At 41.7% G+C, this 20,315-nt stretch overlaps 1 protein-coding gene across 2 annotated transcripts in view; it reads right to left on the reverse strand.

Annotated features, from left to right (window-relative positions):
* Positions 1-20,315, reverse strand: part of ubr2 (ubiquitin protein ligase E3 component n-recognin 2) — an 81,082-nt gene that overhangs the window by 26,292 nt on the left and 34,475 nt on the right. For both annotated transcript variants that reach the window (XM_067422405.1, XM_067422406.1), the window contains exons 15-26: positions 18,118-18,301; positions 16,563-16,624; positions 16,368-16,478; positions 11,122-11,187; positions 9,856-9,978; positions 9,017-9,080; positions 8,809-8,933; positions 6,919-6,971; positions 6,735-6,837; positions 6,603-6,651; positions 4,382-4,536; positions 1,475-1,577 (exon numbers count right to left, since the gene is read on the reverse strand). In XM_067422405.1, coding sequence (XP_067278506.1) covers positions 1,475-1,577; positions 4,382-4,536; positions 6,603-6,651; positions 6,735-6,837; positions 6,919-6,971; positions 8,809-8,933; positions 9,017-9,080; positions 9,856-9,978; positions 11,122-11,187; positions 16,368-16,478; positions 16,563-16,624; positions 18,118-18,301 — 1,198 coding nt within the window. The remainder of the gene's footprint in view (positions 1-1,474; positions 1,578-4,381; positions 4,537-6,602; positions 6,652-6,734; positions 6,838-6,918; positions 6,972-8,808; positions 8,934-9,016; positions 9,081-9,855; positions 9,979-11,121; positions 11,188-16,367; positions 16,479-16,562; positions 16,625-18,117; positions 18,302-20,315) is intronic.

Raw genomic sequence — 20,315 nt, forward strand, 5'->3', positions numbered from 1 at the left:
AAACATATTGGACAGGTTAACTTGGAACGAGAGATGTGCGGATCAGCTCTATCATCACCGAATCAGCTGTTAGAAGCAAACCATCCACCCGCACCCGGTATTCACAACTTCAAATCCTCCGTGTTAAGCGCGATGCTATCGTTTACATTAACCAGGGTCGACAACCTATACATCACACGGAGGAATAACCACTGGAACGTGATCAAACGCGAGATATGTTTAATTCAGTTACAGTACATCACACATGCTGATCTTTTGAGCTAATCATTCATCATTGTAACACAGCTTGTTTTAAGTTAGTAGCTATAAATATGATTAAAGTGTGATTAAATTACACGAATCAATAAAAGCACGCATGTTCTGAGCTCTGAAAGCACAAGCGCTGCTCATCACAAACGCGCGCGCGTTACAGCTTGTTCTGATGTTTGTTGCGCCTAGTATTGAGAACATCTAATGGTGCATTTCGAAGATATTATCAAGTAGGATATATAAAGTCTCATTAAAGATTTCACACACATCACAATGACGGTGATCCATGTGCAAAGCTGCAAACTCCATCGAGTTCATGTGTTTGGAGTCGCGCGTATCTCCTCAGCTGACGCGTGTACTGCCGCCAATGAAACTTAAATGTTCAGCGTCGCATCCTGAAGCTCAACACACAGTTGTCTTCATTTAAAAACAGCGATATTAAATGATATTACCAGTGCTGATGCCCGCCTGCTCTCTCTCTCTCTCTCTCTCGCATTGCGGTCTTTGATCTCGACATGAGCTGAAAACGAAAGTTAAAGAACGACGCGCATTCATTGCGTTTTAGCGTGATATGAGAGTTCCGCGTCTTTATTAAAATCAACATAGTAACGATTTCTCTCATCCACCTGCAATTTTTGGGATGTTTACGCACCTGAACCGCGGATATAACCGCAATCCGCTCATACTCCGAGTCCTTACAGAAAAAATGTCTTTTTCTGCAACATCTGTGTGTAGTTAAATGGACTAAGCGAAGCATCGAGGCAGGTGATTTTGCCTCGAGGATTTTTTTGATTCGATTAACTCGAGTTACTCGATGAATCGTTTCAGCCCTAGTACAATGATATGGGTATGACACAGGTATTACAGGAGAGGGTGAAATATGAGGACATTACCCATGTCCCCACTTTTCAAAAGGCTTATAAATCACACAGGAGGAGTTTTTATGAGAAAGCAAAAATCCAGAATGTTTCCTGTGATGGTAGGTTTAGGGACAGGGGCTGTGTACGCGTGTGTGTGTGTGTGTGTGTGTGTGTGTGTGTGTGCGCTTGCTGGGTAGGTTTAGGGTCAGGGGCTGTGTAGGGTGATAGAGAATACGGGTTGTACAGTATAAAAACCATTACGCCTATGGAATGTCCCCACATTTAACAAAAACAAATGTGTTTGTGTGTGTGTGTGTTTGTGTGTGTGTGTGTGTGTGTGTGTAGGAGACAGAAGAAAGACATACTGGAGATTTTGAGAGTGAAGTTGAAGTTGGTCTCATGGTCTTCTGCACTGCTGATGAGATGTTGCTGCTCCTCCACCAGGCCCATGCCTATGAGATGCAGCACCTGTGGGACACGATTAAGGTTTTTAATAGTTATGCAAATAGTAAAAAGCGATACATTATCATATTTGACCGCTGCGCCACGTCTCGCAGCTTTTTCAAGGTGTCTTGCTCAAGACCCAGCCTTCTTTTCACTTCATCAGCGTTGCGGCTCTCTTATGCATGTTTCGTGTTTTAAAGGTCCCGTTCTTCGTGTGTTTTCGAAGCTTTGATTATGTTTACAGTGTGCAATATAACATGAGTTCATGTTTCGCGTGTAAAAAAACAGTATTTTTCACACAATTTCCTTATTTGTACAGCGCTGTTTCCTCTGTCCTAAAAACGGCCTGATGATTTCCTTGTTCAATGAAGTCCCTCCTTCAGAAACACGTAACGAGTTCTGATTGGGCCAGCGCTTCCCGTGTTGTGATTGGACAGCAGCTTAGCGCACTTTGCCCGGAAAGGTACAAAGGGGAGATGCAAGCGCTGAATGCGCGCTCTTCTCCACGTGGGAGAGCAACGAGACCACGCCCCCTATTTTGCATGTTCTTGTGGGCGGAGCTTTAGTCAACAAACGGTTCTAGTGACGTCATCACAGCAGGAAGTGCAGCGGTGTAGTCCAAACCGGCCGCTCGCTGTAGGCTTTGAAAGGGAATTCTGTTAAATAAAATATCTCGCTTGGCATTGAACTTTGAGCTTTATAATTTTACAGGTATTATTTATGCTCTAACAGCAACACACTAACTAAAGTTTGAAAGATGGAATTACGAAGAACAGGACCTTTAAGAGCAAAAACGTGTTCTGTTTGATCATCCCCTCATGCCTTTTGCTCAGAAGTCAAAATATGTTGTCAAATTGAACAGACAGTGAAACTAAAGTGCTGCTTCTCATGCGGGCGAATGAAGACACCAGCACAGCGTTTAAACATCATTTCATGACGACAGACATCACAGAATTTCCCGGTATTTTGGTGCTGATGTGTGAACAAGCTCTTACCGGTCAAAAGCCAGAACCTTGCTTGTGTGAACAGCATATCGGTGTATTTACCGGTAATGTCATTCTAGTAATTTTCCGGCACTTTAGATGGATTTCTGTGTGAAAGGGGCTATTGACAAAATTATAAAAATATTAAGTAACCAAATTTTTTTATTTATAATATTGTGACAAAGGGTAAGTTCACCCCAAAAATTAAAATTTATCTGCTTAGTGTTTGTTTCTTCAGCAGAACACAAATGACGATTTTTAACTTCAACCGCTGCTGTGTGTAGGTCATATAATCATTAATAATGTGAATAGGTAACAAATCTATGAGCAAAAAAAAAAAAACATAATTAGACAACATGCACAAAGAGCCCTGTGGCTCATGACGACACACTGATATCTTAAGACACAAAACGATCAGTTTGTGTGAGAAATCGAGCCGTATTTATATAATGTTTTACCTCAAATACAACACTATATCCAACAGCCTGGATTGCGCTTCACTTCCGTGTGTGATGTCTTTACACGCACACGACGCCAGAGCGTGTATTATTGACCTTACCGGAAGTGACGTGCGTTTCAGGCTGTTGGATATAGTGTTGTATTTGAGGTAAAACATTATATAAATACGGCTCGATTTCTCACACAAACTGATCGTTTTGTGTCTTAAGATATCAGTGTGTCGTCATGAGCCATTACCCATTCACATGATTATATGACCTACACACAGCAAAGGTTGGGGTTAAAAATCGTCATTTGTGTTCTACTGAAGAAACAAACACACCTACATGTTGGATGCACAGGGGGTAAGCTTGTTTTACTTTAACTTTGTTTTACACAGAATTACTTGTCGTCTCATCCAACCCAGCACTTCATCAAAATTTCTCCATTCAGCTTGGTTCATCAACCATAACTCCATCCAGGACAGCCAGGAACCTTGAAAATGTGATTGATGACCAGTTAAACTTCACTGACCACATTACTGCAACTGGTCCTGCAGATTTGCTTTATATATCATTAAAAAGATTAGACCCTTCCTATCAGAACAGGCTGCACAACTCCTGGTTCAAGCTCTTGTTCTCTCCAGACTGGACTATTGTAATGCTCTTCTGGCTGGGCTTCCAGCATGCACTATCAAACCCTTGCAGCTGATCCAGAATGCAGCGGCGAGAGTGGTCTTTAATGAGCCGAAGAGAGCGCATGTTACGCCTCTCTTCATCAAAATGCACTGGTTACCAATGGCTGCTCGCATCAAATTCAAGGCACTGGTTCTTGCCTACAAAGCAACCACTGGCTCTGCACCAATATACCTAAACTCACTTGTTCAGACTTACACACCCTCCAGAAGCTTGCGTTCTGTGAGTGAGCGGCGCCTCGTGGTTCCATCCCAAAGAGGCATGAAATCACTCTCACGGACATTTTCCTGGACAGTTCCTACCGGGTGGAATGACCTGCCGATATCAATTCGTGCAGCTGAATCTGTAGCCATTTTAAAAAAGCATCTGAAGAGACATCTTTTCCAACTCCACCCGACCAATAAAGACTAGCACTTAACTATACAATTACATTTTCTGTTTGTTTGTTTGGGGAAAAAAAAAAAAAAATTGTGTACTGTGCTTGATTAAATGAGACTTCTTACAGCCCTATTTAGGTTGTTGCCGTTACTTGTTTCGTTGCTTCTATTGCTCTACCCTTTTTGTAAGTCCCTTTGGATAAAAGTGTCTGCTAAATGATTAAATGTAAATGTAAGCAGATAATAATGAAAGTTTCATTTTTGGGTGAAGTAACCCTTTAATACAAGAGCTAAAATGACTGTATATGAGCTAATATGAGCTTGTGCAGACGTACCCTCTGAAGCATGGACTCAGACCAGTGTCCCCCGCTGGGCTCCATTGCCCACTGCAGCACAGCTCCCAGAATCCCCAGTAGCACGTCACACTGAAGCATGTTCACCAGACTAGCAAACAGAGGACAGAACCGAGGCAAAACTGGCGGAGGCAGAACTACAAAAAAAACATACAAGCAAATCAAATTTTGGTACTGACATCACTTATTGCCAGGGGTGCACAATTAATTAATATGTAGGGAAGGATATCAGGAACCGGTTCCATTTTAGAACTGGCTCCAGATTACCCAGAACCAGTGATTCGACAGTGCATTTCGACTCCGCTTATCGGTTCATGTGTGCACATTTTCACATTTTGAATGGTTTAAAAATCACACGAGATTTTAAACCATTCAAGCTCAAAAGACTGCAATGGTGTTTTCTGTGCTCTGCCTACATCCAAAACATGCGCACAGAAAAGGTGATTTTATGTGATTTTAAAACATTCAAGCGCAAAGACGATGCACGCTGTTTTCTGTGCTAGAGACACACGCATGTGCACACTGCAAAAAATACTCTTCTTACCTTAGTAGTTTTGTCTTGTTTCTAGTCTAAATATCTATAAATGCTTAAACCAAGATGCATTTACTAGATAAGTAAAATGATGATATTTTTTTCTTGAAAATAAAATCTAAATTAAGTGAATTTTTGCTTAAAACAAGCAAAAATGTTCAGGAGCTTGCTCTAATGGTGACAACAATGAGGACAAAATCATATGTGGATAGCCAGAGCTGTACGATACATCTTTGTACTCTCTGTGGTCATTAAAAATCCCAGGATGTCTTTCGGAAAAAGTGTAGGGGTGTAACCCTGGCATCCTGGCCAAATTTGCCCATTGGCCGCTGTCCATCATGGCCTCCTAATAATCCCCATATCCTGATTGGCTTCTTCACTCGGTCTCCTCTCCACCAATCAGCTGGTGTGTGGTGAGCGTTCTGGCGCAATATGGCTGCCGTCGCATCATCTAGGTGGATGCTGCACATTGGTGGTGGTTGAGAAGATTCCCCCCTTCTATGTCAAGCGCTTTGAGTGCCTTGAAAAGCGCTATATAAATCGAACGCATTATTATTATTATTATTCATAGAAACAAGAATAAAAGGGATCTGGCTTGGAAAAAAGTGAGTGAGGAGGTCGGACAGTCGGACAAAAAAAACGTAAAAAACACTCTTTACCCAATGCGAGCAATACATAGGGTGATTTCAGGGTGACTGGGATACTTTTTGTCATTGAGATGACTTGGAAAAAGTGTCCCAAACACCCTGAATTCACCCTATTGAGACTATAAGCTAGCTAAAGCCAGCAAATTTAGCTTATTTGCCGTATTTTAAAACAATCCATGTCAGCTATTTCGCAACGAGACTGGAGCCACCGGCAGAAGCCCCACCCATGACAAATTAGCATCTGTTGTTACGTGAATGTTACACGCAAATGAAGCGAGTAAACTAGAACGTAGCATAAGGTGCACTCCTGTACACTGGGGAAAAACATATGACTTGTCATATATATATTTATTTAGAGAAGTATTATATTTTCTTTTTTTTTTTACCCAAAAGTTTAATTCATACCGGAAGCCAGAGGGCGCCCTCGAGCAGAAGCGCCACAATGCCCCTAATGTGAAGCTCACGCTGTAGGTAAATAAAACGAAGATAGAAACGCTTCGACTGATGAAACATGAAAACAAAAAACCCGACTGGATCAAGATATGAGGTCCGGTGTATGAGTTCTTCAAGCCGTCTCTGGTATTTTCATTATAGTAAAGCAGTGCTGATTGACAGACGTTATCACTGTAAAATAATGCATTGTCTGCCTCAGCTAACAAACACTCGACTGACAAAATAAAGCGAGTTAAACCATGTTATTAAACGTTTAATTTTGTTGAAGAGATTTATGAACGCTTCACTAGTTTGTGAAGATGTTTGACGCACGTTGCTCTTTCAAACGCGCGCTGGATATCTATCCATTTAATTAAAATCACAGCCTTTGCGCTTTCATAATCGCACATGAGCCAAATCACGATTGCGGTTTGTTTATGATTAATTGTGCAGCCCTATTCAAAACTATAGTCAAAAATAATGAAACAACCCATTTTATTTACACAAAGTACATTACTGAGCCAAATGTTTAAATTGCTTGCCCATACCTAAAGTGCTAATATCTTTTAATATCATGTATAGACAGTAGTACCTGAATCCTCCCCATTTTGTCTCTTGAGCTTTCTCTGAGCCTCTTCAGCCTGAATGACGACACAGAACAACTGTTGAAAATCCATGTTCATTTTTGTTCTTTGTGAGTGTCAGTCTCAAACATGCAGTGTACCTTAGACTGGTCCGCTCTGGAGTAATGGTGGAAGTACAGGTTGAACATCTTGGCGCACTCGGGCCTGAGTTTATAAAGTCCTCTACCCGTCACACCAGGCTTCCTGTACAACACATTTCACACAGGATTACACACAAACTAAACCACTAATGCTTTGGATGAGACTTATATTCAGGACACTCACTTAAACAAAGCCACACTATCGATGACCCTCTCCATGCCGGTTTCTTTATTCTCCTGTGTGCAGAAGACAGAAGAGTGAGGGAAATTCATTAGCACCACTAGGTGGCAGTCACATTCACAACCAGCTTATCAAAAGGAAACGTCCAGATTTAAAATATATAGCATATTTTTGCTCTTGTTGTAAGTTGAGCAAAAATATCTATTGTACAGCAGTTCTCTGCTCAAAGGTCACGATTAGGGACAGGAATTGTACAGAATTTAATAATTTCTTAATGATTCACAAAGTGATTTAAGGCAGAAAGGACAAAGCAATTTATCAGAAATAAATAGTTTTACATAATTGTTGGAATAATGAGGATATAGGGATACAGGGTTCCCCCTCTTTGTAAGCAAACATTTTCCAGGACTTTTCCAGGACATTTTTTAATTTTAGACAAGGATCACACCCTTAAGTAATAAATTGCTGTCTCCATAAGTCTTTAAAGGTGTCATGAATTGGCTTTAAAAAAAAATGGTATACTGTTGTCTGAGGTCAACTAATGACGTTTGTGTGGTTTTTACATTCAAAAACATCATAATAACTAATAGGCATTTTTCTACACTGGTTTTGAGGCTCTCTCCTGAACGCTGGGTTTTGATGGGCATGTCACTGAAGACTTGGAAGTAAACGCCCACGGCTAGGATTGGATAAGATTTACATATTTAATGAGCTTCAGCTCCCCTGTCAGTTCAGTTCACATGAGGGAGGGATTGATTTGAAAGCGGAAACTGGAATGATTATCTCATTCACAGGGCTCGTAAACTTCTTTATCTAATAAAGACAATGATTTATTTCTCATCGACCCACGATTTATTGGGATATTATTTTTGTATTACTTGGCCCGCCCGATCGGTGGATATAAGCACGAACAGCACACACACACACACACACATGCGCGTGTGCCCAGATCAAGAAAGGAATTATTTCACTATTTTAGATTCACGGCCTACCTACAGGCTTACGTTTTGGTAGCCTGTCTGGAAAACACACAGCCCCGGGACGACTATTACACATAAAAAACAGGTTTTACTCACATAAGTGTGTTGCACCATTCCTGGCAGATCCAATATATAAGCACATCATTGTGTTTTAATCTCAATATGTTTACAAACGATTCTGCAGTAAAATGAAACGAACACGCATACCTGTCTGCCCCACGTGAGCTGGAACTCAAAATAAATGAAGAATCACACATTCCTAATATTATGATCTGAAGGAAGCTTGTGCAGCGACTCTGTTCTTCCCCAATATCTTGCTATCTTCTTAGGCATGTTTATTGCTGCTGGCAGTGATGCAAACACATGTATGGTTAAAAAAGAGAGAGGTAAACTGACGTGAAAAAAGCGAGAGGCACCAAAAAGCGCGCTGTTTGCATCCCTGTGCTGGCTAGCGCGATCCAAACAGCTCCATAAGTCGGTGGACAGGGCTACTGAATTAGACGAGCTTATTCTGTAGAGGCGTGTGTTTCGTCGCACGATGAGGTATAGATGTGCACACGGTCGTTTTCTGGGCCTGGTGTCTATAAAAGCTTTTCTTTGACTAACAAGGCAGTTTTCAGCTCTGAAATTTACAGGATATTCTTATATTACAATGACCTTTTATATATCAAAAGCTCAAGGGAAAGTTGATTTCTCAATTCATCACCCCTTTAATATTCACAGACACTAGTCTATATCACCAGATGCGTTCTTAGGTACACGGTAGTACCGACGTAAATCGGTCAGTGCCCTTTAAAGTACAGAGTTCGGTACCCAACTCTAATAAATAGAAAACAAAAACACAGATAATAAAATGCTAACAATAGTAAGACAATAACCAGCACTTTCATGATTAGAGATAAAACTGACTTACATTCTCAGGCAGGGCTTTGACCAGCTCGCTGTGAGCCATGGGTCTAATGCACAGCTGGTGAACAATCTCTCGCCTTATCTCATCAGAGCTCTCCACCTGACCAACACCTGCAGTAAATCGCTCACCTGCAGGACAGAACAAAAAACAGAAATTAATAACTTTCTATGGTGTCTTCTGCTCAATGTGTTGGACAGAAATGATCACTCACCCACAATCATAATGACCAGGTGCAGCATCTCCTCAATCAGTGTGTTATTCTGCTGAACCACATCCTGAGAGACAAGAGCGCGACACACACATCAGTGGGTGCGTTTACATGCTCGTTCTTAAGCCGATTATGCCTAATAAGCCGACAATGAACAAAGGTCATGTAAACGCGGTAACCAGTTTTCTTTTATCGGAGTAAGCTCATAAAGGGCATAAGCATAAACCGGTTGGGACAGGTCGTTTTTTGCCTCCTACCCTGATTTTGCGCGGCATGTAAACGCATTAACCTGCTTTCTGTCGGCTTATTGAAGTGCGCATGTGTGATAGGTGACAAAAACACAAACTGATTTAAACACACCCAGACAGAGCGAGCGTTTTGCGTGAAATAAGGACATATATCACAAACACAGACTCGTTTAAGACCCAGAGCATTGTAAAGATGTGTTCTCATCTCATGCAGCAGAAGCAGAAGAGGTTCAGTCTAAACGCAGCATGAGGGATAATATGAGCCGTAAATCTCCCGCTGACACGCTTTATTTAACATCACACTGACGTAACATATGAAAAGGACATTATTATTTTGACATCACTACAAGGAAATAACCCGGTTTATTAATAGTCATGTAAACGCGGTTTACTTGTGTTGTCAGTTTACTGGTTGGCATGTAAACGGGGAAAACTGATTATTTCAATAAGCTAAATTGTTTTTTTGTTTTTTTTTTAAGTTATCAGCTTACTGGTGCGCATGTAAATGTGCTCAAAGGCAACAGAAGTGAGTGCAAGTAGAGAAAAATCAAGTAAAAAGTAATAGGCGAAAAACAGGTTGAGGGGAAAGCAGACCTTGTTAGCGTTCTCTCTGCCGTATCTCTTTCTGCAGTCTGCTGAGCTGAAGATATGATAGAGCTCGAAACGGCTCAGCACGATCATCAGGAAGTGATTGGGATCCATCATGGAAGCCCCAGCCTAGATCCAAAAGCATGAAACATGATGACCAAATTACTCATGTTTATTCGTGTTACTCTACATACAGTGATTTTACTAGTATTTTTTTATTTAAATCAGCATAAAGGCAGTAAAAATAAATACCACCATGATGTGTAAACACTAACATTTAAATAATAGTTCCCACACTTTAACAAATTAACTTTCAAGACTTTTCCACAGTTGTTTTGTTTTTATAGCAAACTTAAATATTTTTGAGCTAAAAAAAAAAAAAAGATGCACATTAGCCCTATTCGGACAGCAGCCTAATTGATTCTCGTGGGGATTTTATTGCTGTATGAATCTATAATTTCAGTGTTTTTCTCCCACCACCCAAATAAAGATTTACACTTTTATTACTGAAGTGCTGGCAAGTATTTACAAGAGCAATATATTTCACTGCTCAAAAAAAAATATATATAAAAGCATGCAAACATTTGAAATGGGCCGTTGTTATGGCAGAATATATATATATATATATATATATATAAATAATGTTCAAATAACCATCATCATGTAAATAAGAGGCTGTTAACTTATTTCTGCTAATTTCCATGTGCAATAAAATTACATCCTTTATTTTTAGTTAAAAACATTTTAACTATAACATGCGTCTATATATGTTCCATTTTAAAACAGATTTAAAATAAATAATTAGTAAATTATTTTCGTATTATTAAATTCAATATGCATTAATTCTTATTATCCCAAGCATATGACATTTTATTTACATCATACAATCCTGTTATTGAGCACGTGAGCAGTGTTCCCAGGTGTGCAGGATCACAAACTCACTCCTCCACAAGGAATCAATCACCATCCAAATGCACAAGTTTTATCACTAAGGTGGCTGCACATTTATTTTTTACAGACTTCCACGTGACAAACAATTACCATCCGAATAGGGCTATCGACATTTTACTTGTAACTTTTACAAGCACATACTTTTTCATTAATAATAAAAATGACAGTAATCCAATATCTTTTTTATTGCCCTAAAATAGACATACGTATATATATATATTTATTATTTAAAAAAAACATTTTTTTATATTCCCAGGACTTTACTATAATTATAGCAATGCATTATTAGCTAAACTTCAGCACTATCATGACATTACTGACCTGAAGCATGATGAGGTCCTTATCAAACATCTCCACTCTACACTTCACGTTGTGATAATAATAGATCTGCAAAGACAAATCAAGAAAAAGTGTGATATTTTTGATGGAAAGGCATTAACACTAAAGGTGATGATACACTGGGCAACTTTTTGAGCAATGTTTTTGTCGGTGGGCAACCAAGTGACACACAGGTGACACACACACACACAGGTGACACACACACACACACACGGGTGACACACGCACACACACACGGGTGACACACGCACACACACACGGGTGACACACGCACACACACACACGGGTGACACGCACCCACACACACGGGTGACACACGCACCCACACACGGGTGACACACGCACCCACACACGGGTGACAGACACACCCACACACGGGTGACAGACACACACACGGGTGACACACGCACGGGTGACACACGAACCCACACGCACGGGTGACACACGCACGGGTGACACACGCACGGGTGACACACGCACGGGTGACACACGGACCCACACGCACGGGTGACACACGCACCCACACGCACGGGTGACACACGCACCCACACGCACGGGTGACACACGGACCCACACGCACGGGTGACACACGCACGGGTGACACACGCACGGGTGACACACGGACCCACACGCACGGGTGACACACGGACCCACACGCACGGGTGACACACGCACGGGTGACACACGCACGGGTGACACACGGACCCACACGCACGGGTGACACACGGACCCACACGCACGGGTGACACACGGACCCACACGCACGGGTGACACAAGGACCCACACGCACAGGTGACACACGCACGGGTGACACACGCACGGGTGACACACGCACGGGTGACACACGCACGGGTGACACACGCACGGGTGACACACGCACGGGTGACACACGCACGGGTGACACACGCACGGGTGACACACGCACGGGTGACACACGCACCCACACGCACGGGTGACACACGCACCCACACGCACCCACACGCACGGGTGACACACGGACCCACACGCACGGGTGACACACGGACCCACACGCACGGGTGACACACGCACGGGTGACACACGCACGGGTGACACACGCACGGGTGACACACGCACGGGTGACACACGCACGGGTGACACACGCACGGGTGACACACGCACGGGTGACACACGCACGGGTGACACACGCACGGGTGACACACGCACCCACACGCACGGGTGACACACGCACCCACACGCACCCACACGCACCCACACGCACGGGTGACACACGGACCCACACGCACGGGTGACACACGGACCCACACGCACGGGTGACACACGGACCCACACGCACGGGTGACACACGGACCCACACGCACGGGTGACACACGCACGGGTGACACACGCACGGGTGACACACGCACGGGTGACACACGCACGGGTGACACACGCACGGGTGACACACGCACGGGTGACACACGCACCCACACGCACGGGTGACACACGCACCCACACGCACCCACACGCACGGGTGACACACGGACCCACACGCACGGGTGACACACGGACCCACACGCACGGGTGACACACGCACCCACACGCACGGGTGACACACGCACCCACACGCACGGGTGACACACGCACCCACACGCACGGGTGACACACGCACCCACACGCACGGGTGACACACGCACCCACACGCACGGGTGACACACGCACGGGTGACACACGGACCCACACGCACGGGTGACACACGCACCCACACGCACGGGTGACACACGCACGGGTGACACACGCACCCACACGCACGGGTGACACACGGACCCACACGCACGGGTGACACCCGTATAAAAGAAATATGGGCTGTACCGAGTCTTTCCGGAAAAAACCGAGCGCCTGGAGGCGTATCGTGTGGGCGGAGCTAAAGAATGACAAGCGCGCAAAGCGGTGACGTCCTCAAGCGTGGAGAAACCCATCGTTATCTCAGCTAATACAGATAATGATCCACAATCAAATCTGAGGCTGAAATAAATTGAACAGGAGAAACGGCAACATCAGGATGTCCGTCTCTGTGGTATGGACTGTATTTAGGGGCCTTTGTGTGTCTTTACGCGCAGTTTATGAGGACATGATTCGGTTTATGGACTATTGTATGTGACTAGACCTTAGAGGTAGCAAGCAAAACGGTTTTGCACGTCAGAGTCAGACTAGTGTAACGTTATACAGAACAACAATGGAGTAACCGTTAGCGCATTTGAATGACGAAGCACGCGATCGTATCGTTTACTGATGTTTACTCACGCGACGAGCCAATAGCAGAGACATTTGAAGCAGATTTACTCACCGGCTGCTTCCAAAGCAGGACCGAACCTTTATCGCTGGGACCGCTCCGTCAAAAACACACTTCTTTGGTATGATTTGGTGAAGTCCTGTGACAGCAGTGACCGTGGAAATCCACTTTGCGACGCGACTGAAGCGATGCCTTGAAGCTTCCCGTCATTTCTGCGTTCAAATCGGTTCAAATGCAGCGCTGCCTTCCCGGAACGCTGTGCTGAAGCGTTGAAGTCGCTCGACGTCACCCAGAGGAATAAAGTGGAGCGCGGTGCGTCATAAGTGTTCACGGACGACTGGATCTGCACCTGAGAGACTGTTTACAGCGTGCATTTCCTCTCTCTCCCTCTAGTCACGTGCGCGCGCACCCTACAGGGAGAAGAGCCCGTACGGCCCATACAAGGACCTTCCGCTCTATTTAACGTCAAGTGGACCCATACTCGAAAAAAACTCGCCGAAACTTGTGAGAAACCGGAAGGAGTATTTTTAACACAGAAATACTCCATCAAACGTCCAACATTAGTTTTTGAAACTTTGTCTATGTTTAGGATGGGAATCCAAGTCTTTAAAGGTGTAAAAAGCTCAGTATGCATGAAACAGCATTTCACCCCCCCCTTTAACTCCTCTCCCTAATGTCGCTCCACACCCGTAAGACCTCCGTTCATCTTCACACACAGTTTAAGATATTTTATATTTAGTCCGAGAGCGTATGCGAGTGTATGCACACTATACTGTCCATCTCCAGAAAGGGAATAAAAACATCATCAAAGTAGTCCATATGAGGCATCAGTGGGTTAATTAGAGTCTCTTGAAGCAGAGAAAATACATTTGGGTCCAAAAATAACAAAAACTACGACTTTATTCAGCATTGTCTTCTCTTCTGTGTTTGTTTAAAGATTCAAACGGTTATGAATCAGCGTATTGATTCATGATTCGGATCGCCAATGTCACATGATTTCAGCAGTTTGACACGCGATCCGAATCATGAATAGACAATGCTGTATAAAGTCGTAGTTTTTGTTAGCCTGGATGGCAGCCGAACTCAGCATCATTGGGTCTTTTCTGGTTGGGTTGAAACACGCCCCATAATCACAGCCCAATGGAGCATCAGACTAGATATGGCTACGTTTAGTGATCGACCGATATATCAGATTCCCGATATTTTTCCCGATATTTAAGCATTTTCCCATAATCGGGTATCGGTATTGTAATATCAGATTTCCCGATAAATGGCGCCATCTTGTGGACGTTTTGAGAATTGCATACAAGCGTGCCATTAACGGACTGTCTGAGGGGAGATGAGTCAACAACGGTGTTTAAAGGTAAAATAACCTGCATCCCTTAATTAATAAACTTTGTTTGACATAACATAACATTAATGCACAATTGAGATATGCACAAATAAGATGTTATGAGATGATATTGTATAGTTTAAACTTGGAGTCATCAGGTAATCCGTTGTCACAATAAAGACGTAACTTCACATGAATGAAACAAAACAGCCATGAATGAGAGCATGTTGGAAGTAAAAGCACCAAATTTCTTTCTTTCTGTGTGTTTATGCTCAGTCGCATTCAGCCGTTCACTCACCGAGTTGTTGCTCCAGCATATATGCTAACGTTACCGTAGGCTATGTAGGCTAAACAAGACCGACTCGTTTAAAACTCCTTAAATTATATTAACGTCTGCTATATGACATTTATATAATAAACATCTTATTAATTACAGCTCCGTGAAAATGAATTATTAGGCCACCATGAATGAGAGCATGTTGGAAAGCGCTAAACTTATTTCTCTCTCAGTGTTGTTTATGCTCTGTCGCGTTCTCTCACGGAGTTGCAGCTCCAGCATAGGATAGTCACCGTATGTAAACAAGACCGACTCGTTTAAAACTCCTAGTTATATTAACGTCTGCTATATAACATTTATATAATAAACATCTTATTAATTACAGCTCCGTGAAAATGTATTATTAGGCCTATCTCCGCGAGATGTGTAAGTTAAACGCAGAGATGAAAACAGCGCTGTCGTCAGCATTTCATAGACATACACAAACATTAATTTTGATACCGTACTAGATGAGATAAGAAAAAGAAACAAAACCGCAAATACATCATAGCCATTACAATTCCAGAGAATATTCAATCTTTAGTCTATTAAACACATAAACCTTTTAAAACTGTAGTTTAAAAAAATGAATGCTTATATTTAGTTATGGGGATTTGATAGACTCAACTCTCATTTATGTTCTCCATTTGAAAATATTAGACTTTATATATGTATTTTGCCTGTTGTTAATATGGCTGCATTTATAAATAAAAAGTTGAAACAGCATTAATGTTTAAAAAACTGCACTGTATTTAAAAAAAAGCCAATTTTTTCAGACTATTTATTGATGTAGATGTCTTTTGTTCTGTATGTAAGGGAGTGAAACCGCAAAAATTACAGTGTTTAAAAAGCGCAGTTAAGTGCTGTTGCTGTAATTGTAAAAAACAGAAATAACACAATAAATAAATATCGGTTCTATATATCGGGTTATCGGCACATAAACATCCAAATAATCGGTAATAAAAAAAATCAATATCGGTCGATCACTAGCTACGTTTTTTGTTATTTTTGGACCCAAATGTATTTTGGATGCTTCAAGAGACTCTAATTAACCCACTGATGTCTCATATGGACTACTGTGATGATGTTTTTATTCCCTTTCTGGACATGGACAGTATAGTGTGCATACACTTGCATACGCTCTCGGACTAAATATAAAATATCTTAAACTGTGTGTGAAGATGAACGGAGGTCTTACGGGTGTGGAGCGACATTAGGGGGATGAGTTAATGACATACATTACATTTTTGGGTGAACTAACCCTTTAAACAATCATGCCGTTAAAAGACAATTTGTATTAGAATGAAACAGATGTGTAAGCTTCTTGCCTGATTGACCAAAGAGAAGCCATTTCTCCTCCACATCCCAGCATGCACCTGAGCACACAGAACAAGGCAGCGGAGTGGGTGCTCGATCAACATGGGTGGACTCAGTTCACTCTGAAAAAGACAAAAGAAAAAAGTTTGAAAAAAGTTTTATGAAAGTTTGTGAAGAACAAAAATGGACATTACTCCCAAACTCACCAGGGGCAGCTGCTCAGGGAATCGATAGGCAACCTCAGTTTTGCTCAGCAGAGCATGTAAACCTGATTGCAAGAGAGAGCAAGTTAAGGTTTAGTTGATATGTAATGTGGTTTTCATCACCAACCATTTTTTAAGCAATTTCATGAGTGCATCAAATATTCCATACACACAACAACAATAATGGGATTTATTATTCAAGGGAATAACTATTTATTTGCAAAACTACAGAATGTATATGGACCTTCCTATGGAAGTTTATTTTCGCCACAGAATAAAAAATAAAGGTAACTTCTCCCAAACATGACTCTCTCAGAATTTGGACTTAACTGGCAAGTGCGAGTTTACTGTGTAATTCAATATCTCGCACTACGGACTTCACAAATCTGAGGAAAAAGTTAAATCTCAAGATAAACTTGACGTTAATATTTTTTGTTTCTCAGAATTGTGAGCTGTAGGGCCCTATGATTTTCAGGATGCAGAAAATGTGGACGGTATCGCGTAATCCAGTCATGAAAAATGGAATTTACTATACTATCAATTTGTCAAATTTGATGAATAAATAAAAAGCAACCCGCAAGACTATTTAAATATGAACCCTGGATGGTTTGTGTGTGAATGAAGGGTGCAGGCGCGCGGTTTCAATCACTGAAGCACACGGCCTCTGCTCTCGCACTATATGAATGCATGAACTTCATCTCCAGAGTCGATCTGAGAGTCACTTCATCAGCATTTCACCGTTTCATTTGAGAAAAACTATCATCATGTTATAAACACACAGAAACTTTGAGTCAACCCGTCTAAACAAAAGTTCGGCTTAACTTGAAATTATGACAGAAAAATATTACTATTTTACAGTAGAATTTAACTGTCTCAGTGTAATAATACTAACTAATACTACTACTAATAATAGTAATAACACATTATTTAAACTCTATTTATAATGTCTTATGCCTTAATTTGATTGCCAGAAATGTTTAAATACACAACAGAATTTCTAAAATTAAAAAAAATGAAATTCTAACATTTTAGTGACTAACATTTAATTAAACATTTAATTATGACTAACCTTTAATTAAACAATTAAAATGGAATCCAGTAATATTAAAGCAGAAAATAAAGCATTTGGTAAAAATAAAACAGGATTCAAGAAAGAAAAAAAAACCTATCAATTAAACATGTAATTTTTGTTCAACTTTAAATACATCTTCATTCAATTGAATACGTTTCATGATTTCAATTAATTAAACATGCTTTTTGATGGCTAAAATCATTAAAATCGAGTCCAAAAACATTAAAATGGAAAGCAGAAAATTGAAGACTAAAATAATAATTTGGGGGGAGAAAAACAACAATTATTTGTTGCTGTAACAACAGTTATTAATTATTAAAAATTCAACAAAGAAATACACAATTCTAACTTTGTAACTAACAATTCTGAGAAAGAAAAGTACAAATTGCTAAAGTAAAATATTTGTTTTATTTTTTTCTGTGGTGGAAACAAGTGTCTATCATACCTTCCCGCACAATGGATTTTGCATGAAACATTAGGAGTCACCTGCTAAAAGCCGGGACACAGGCAGGTGTATGCTGACTTTCTCCTGAGACACGCAGTAGCGGATGGTGTCAACGGAGTGGCCGCACATGCTGAGGGTTATGGGCTGTTCCCCATCTGTGAAACCACTGTGGCAGTGAGTCAGCGCGTTCAGGCACTTCTTATAGGCTTCGATCAGCCCTCTCTCCTGTACACGGGACAAACAAGACACTTACAGGGAGTGCAGAATTATTAGGCAAGTTGTATTTTTGAGGATTAATTTTATTATTGAACAACAACCATGTTCTCAATGAACACAAAACAACTCATTAATATCAAAGCTGAATATTAGCTGAAGTTTTAGTTTTAGCTATTTTAGGGGGATATCTGTGTGTGCAGGTGACTATTACTGTGCATAATTATTAGGCAACTTAACAAAAAACAAATTTATACCCATTTCAATTATTTATTTTTACCAGTGAAACCAATATAACATCTCAACATTCACAAATATACATTTCTGACATTCAAAAACTAAACAAAAACAAATCAGTGACCAATATAGCCACCTTTCTTTGCAAGGACACTCAAAAGCCTGCCATCCATGGATTCTGTCAGTGTTTTGATCTGTTCACCATCAACATTGCGTGCAGCAGCAACCACAGCCTCCCAGACACTGTTCAGAGAGGTGTACTGTTTTCCCTCCTTGTAAATCGCACATTTGATGATGGACCACAGGTTCTCAATGGGGTTCAGATCAGGTGAACAAGGAGGCCATATCATTAGATTTTCTTCTTTTATACCCTTTCTTGCCAGCCACGCTGTGGAGTACTTGGACGCGTGTGATGGAGCTTTGTCCTGCATGAAAATCATGTTTTTCTTGAAGGATGCAGACTTCTTCCTTCTACCACTGCTTGAAGAAGGTGTCTTCCAGAAACTGGCAGTAGGACTGGGAGTTGAGCTTGACTCCATCCTCAACCCGAAAAGGCCCCACAAGCTCATCTTTGATGATACCAGCCCAAACCAGTACTCCACCTCCACCTTGCTGGCGTCTGAGTCGGACTGGAGCTCTCTGCCCTTTACCAATCCAGCCACGGGCCCATCCATCTGGCCCATCAAGACTCACTCTCATTTCATCAGTCCATAAAACCTTAGTAAAATCAGTCTTGAGATATTTCTTGGCCCAGTCTTGACGTTTCAGCTTGTGTGTCTTGTTCAGTGGTGGTCGACTTTCTGCCTTTCTTACCTTGGCCATGTCTCTGAGTATTGCACACCTTGTGCTTTTGGGCACTCCAGTGATGTTGCAGCTCTGAAATATGGCCAAACTGGTGGCAAGTGGCATCTTGGCAGCTGCACGCTTGACTTTTCTCAGTTCACGGGCAGTTATTTTGCGCCTTGGTTTTTCCACACGCTTCTTGCGACCCTGTTGACTATTTTGAATGAAACGCTTGATTGTTCGATGATCATGCTTCAGAAGCTTGGCTATTTTAAGACTGCTGCATCCCTCTGCAATATATCTCACTATTTTTGACTTTTCTGAGCCTGTCAAGTCCTTCTTTTGACCCATTTTGCCAAAGGAAAGGAAGTTGCCTAATAATTATGCACACCTGATATAGGGTGTTGATGTCATTAGACCACACCCCTTCTCATTACAGAGATGCACATCACCTAATATGCTTAATTGGTAGTAGGCTTTCCAGCCTATACAGCTTGGAGTAAGACAACATGCATAACGAGGATGATGTGGTCAAAATACTCATTTGCCTAATAATTCTGCACTCCCTGTATAAACAGGCTGCTTCGTGGTGCATTGTGGGTACTAGGGGTGCCACAATACTCAATATAATATTGAACCGTTCGGCACAGCATTGTTTCTATTTCTCTCCGTTTTAAATATTTCTCAGTTTGTTTCGGCTCTTTCTGCGTGTGCCTGAGAGTCTATGCGCTGATATGAGCAAATATACAATCATATGCACTAAAATTAGGGGTGTTTATCCACATTTTAAAGCCTTGCCGGTCAAACTTTTAATTTGCGTGCTTATGCACTGTTTTGCATTGAGCACGCGCACTAAACGTCTGTCAAACACACGTGATTACTGGACAGTCTTACTGAGCTAATACTGTCAAATACACACAAGGTTAACATATAAACACAGTCGGTTATGTCTAAAGTGAAAGTAAAATTGTGCGCGTCTGTCTGTATATGAGATGCAAGCAGGTCT

The sequence above is a fragment of the Pseudorasbora parva genome, chromosome 17 (genome assembly GCF_024679245.1).
Source record: "Pseudorasbora parva isolate DD20220531a chromosome 17, ASM2467924v1, whole genome shotgun sequence".
Taxonomy (NCBI): domain Eukaryota; kingdom Metazoa; phylum Chordata; class Actinopteri; order Cypriniformes; family Gobionidae; genus Pseudorasbora; species Pseudorasbora parva.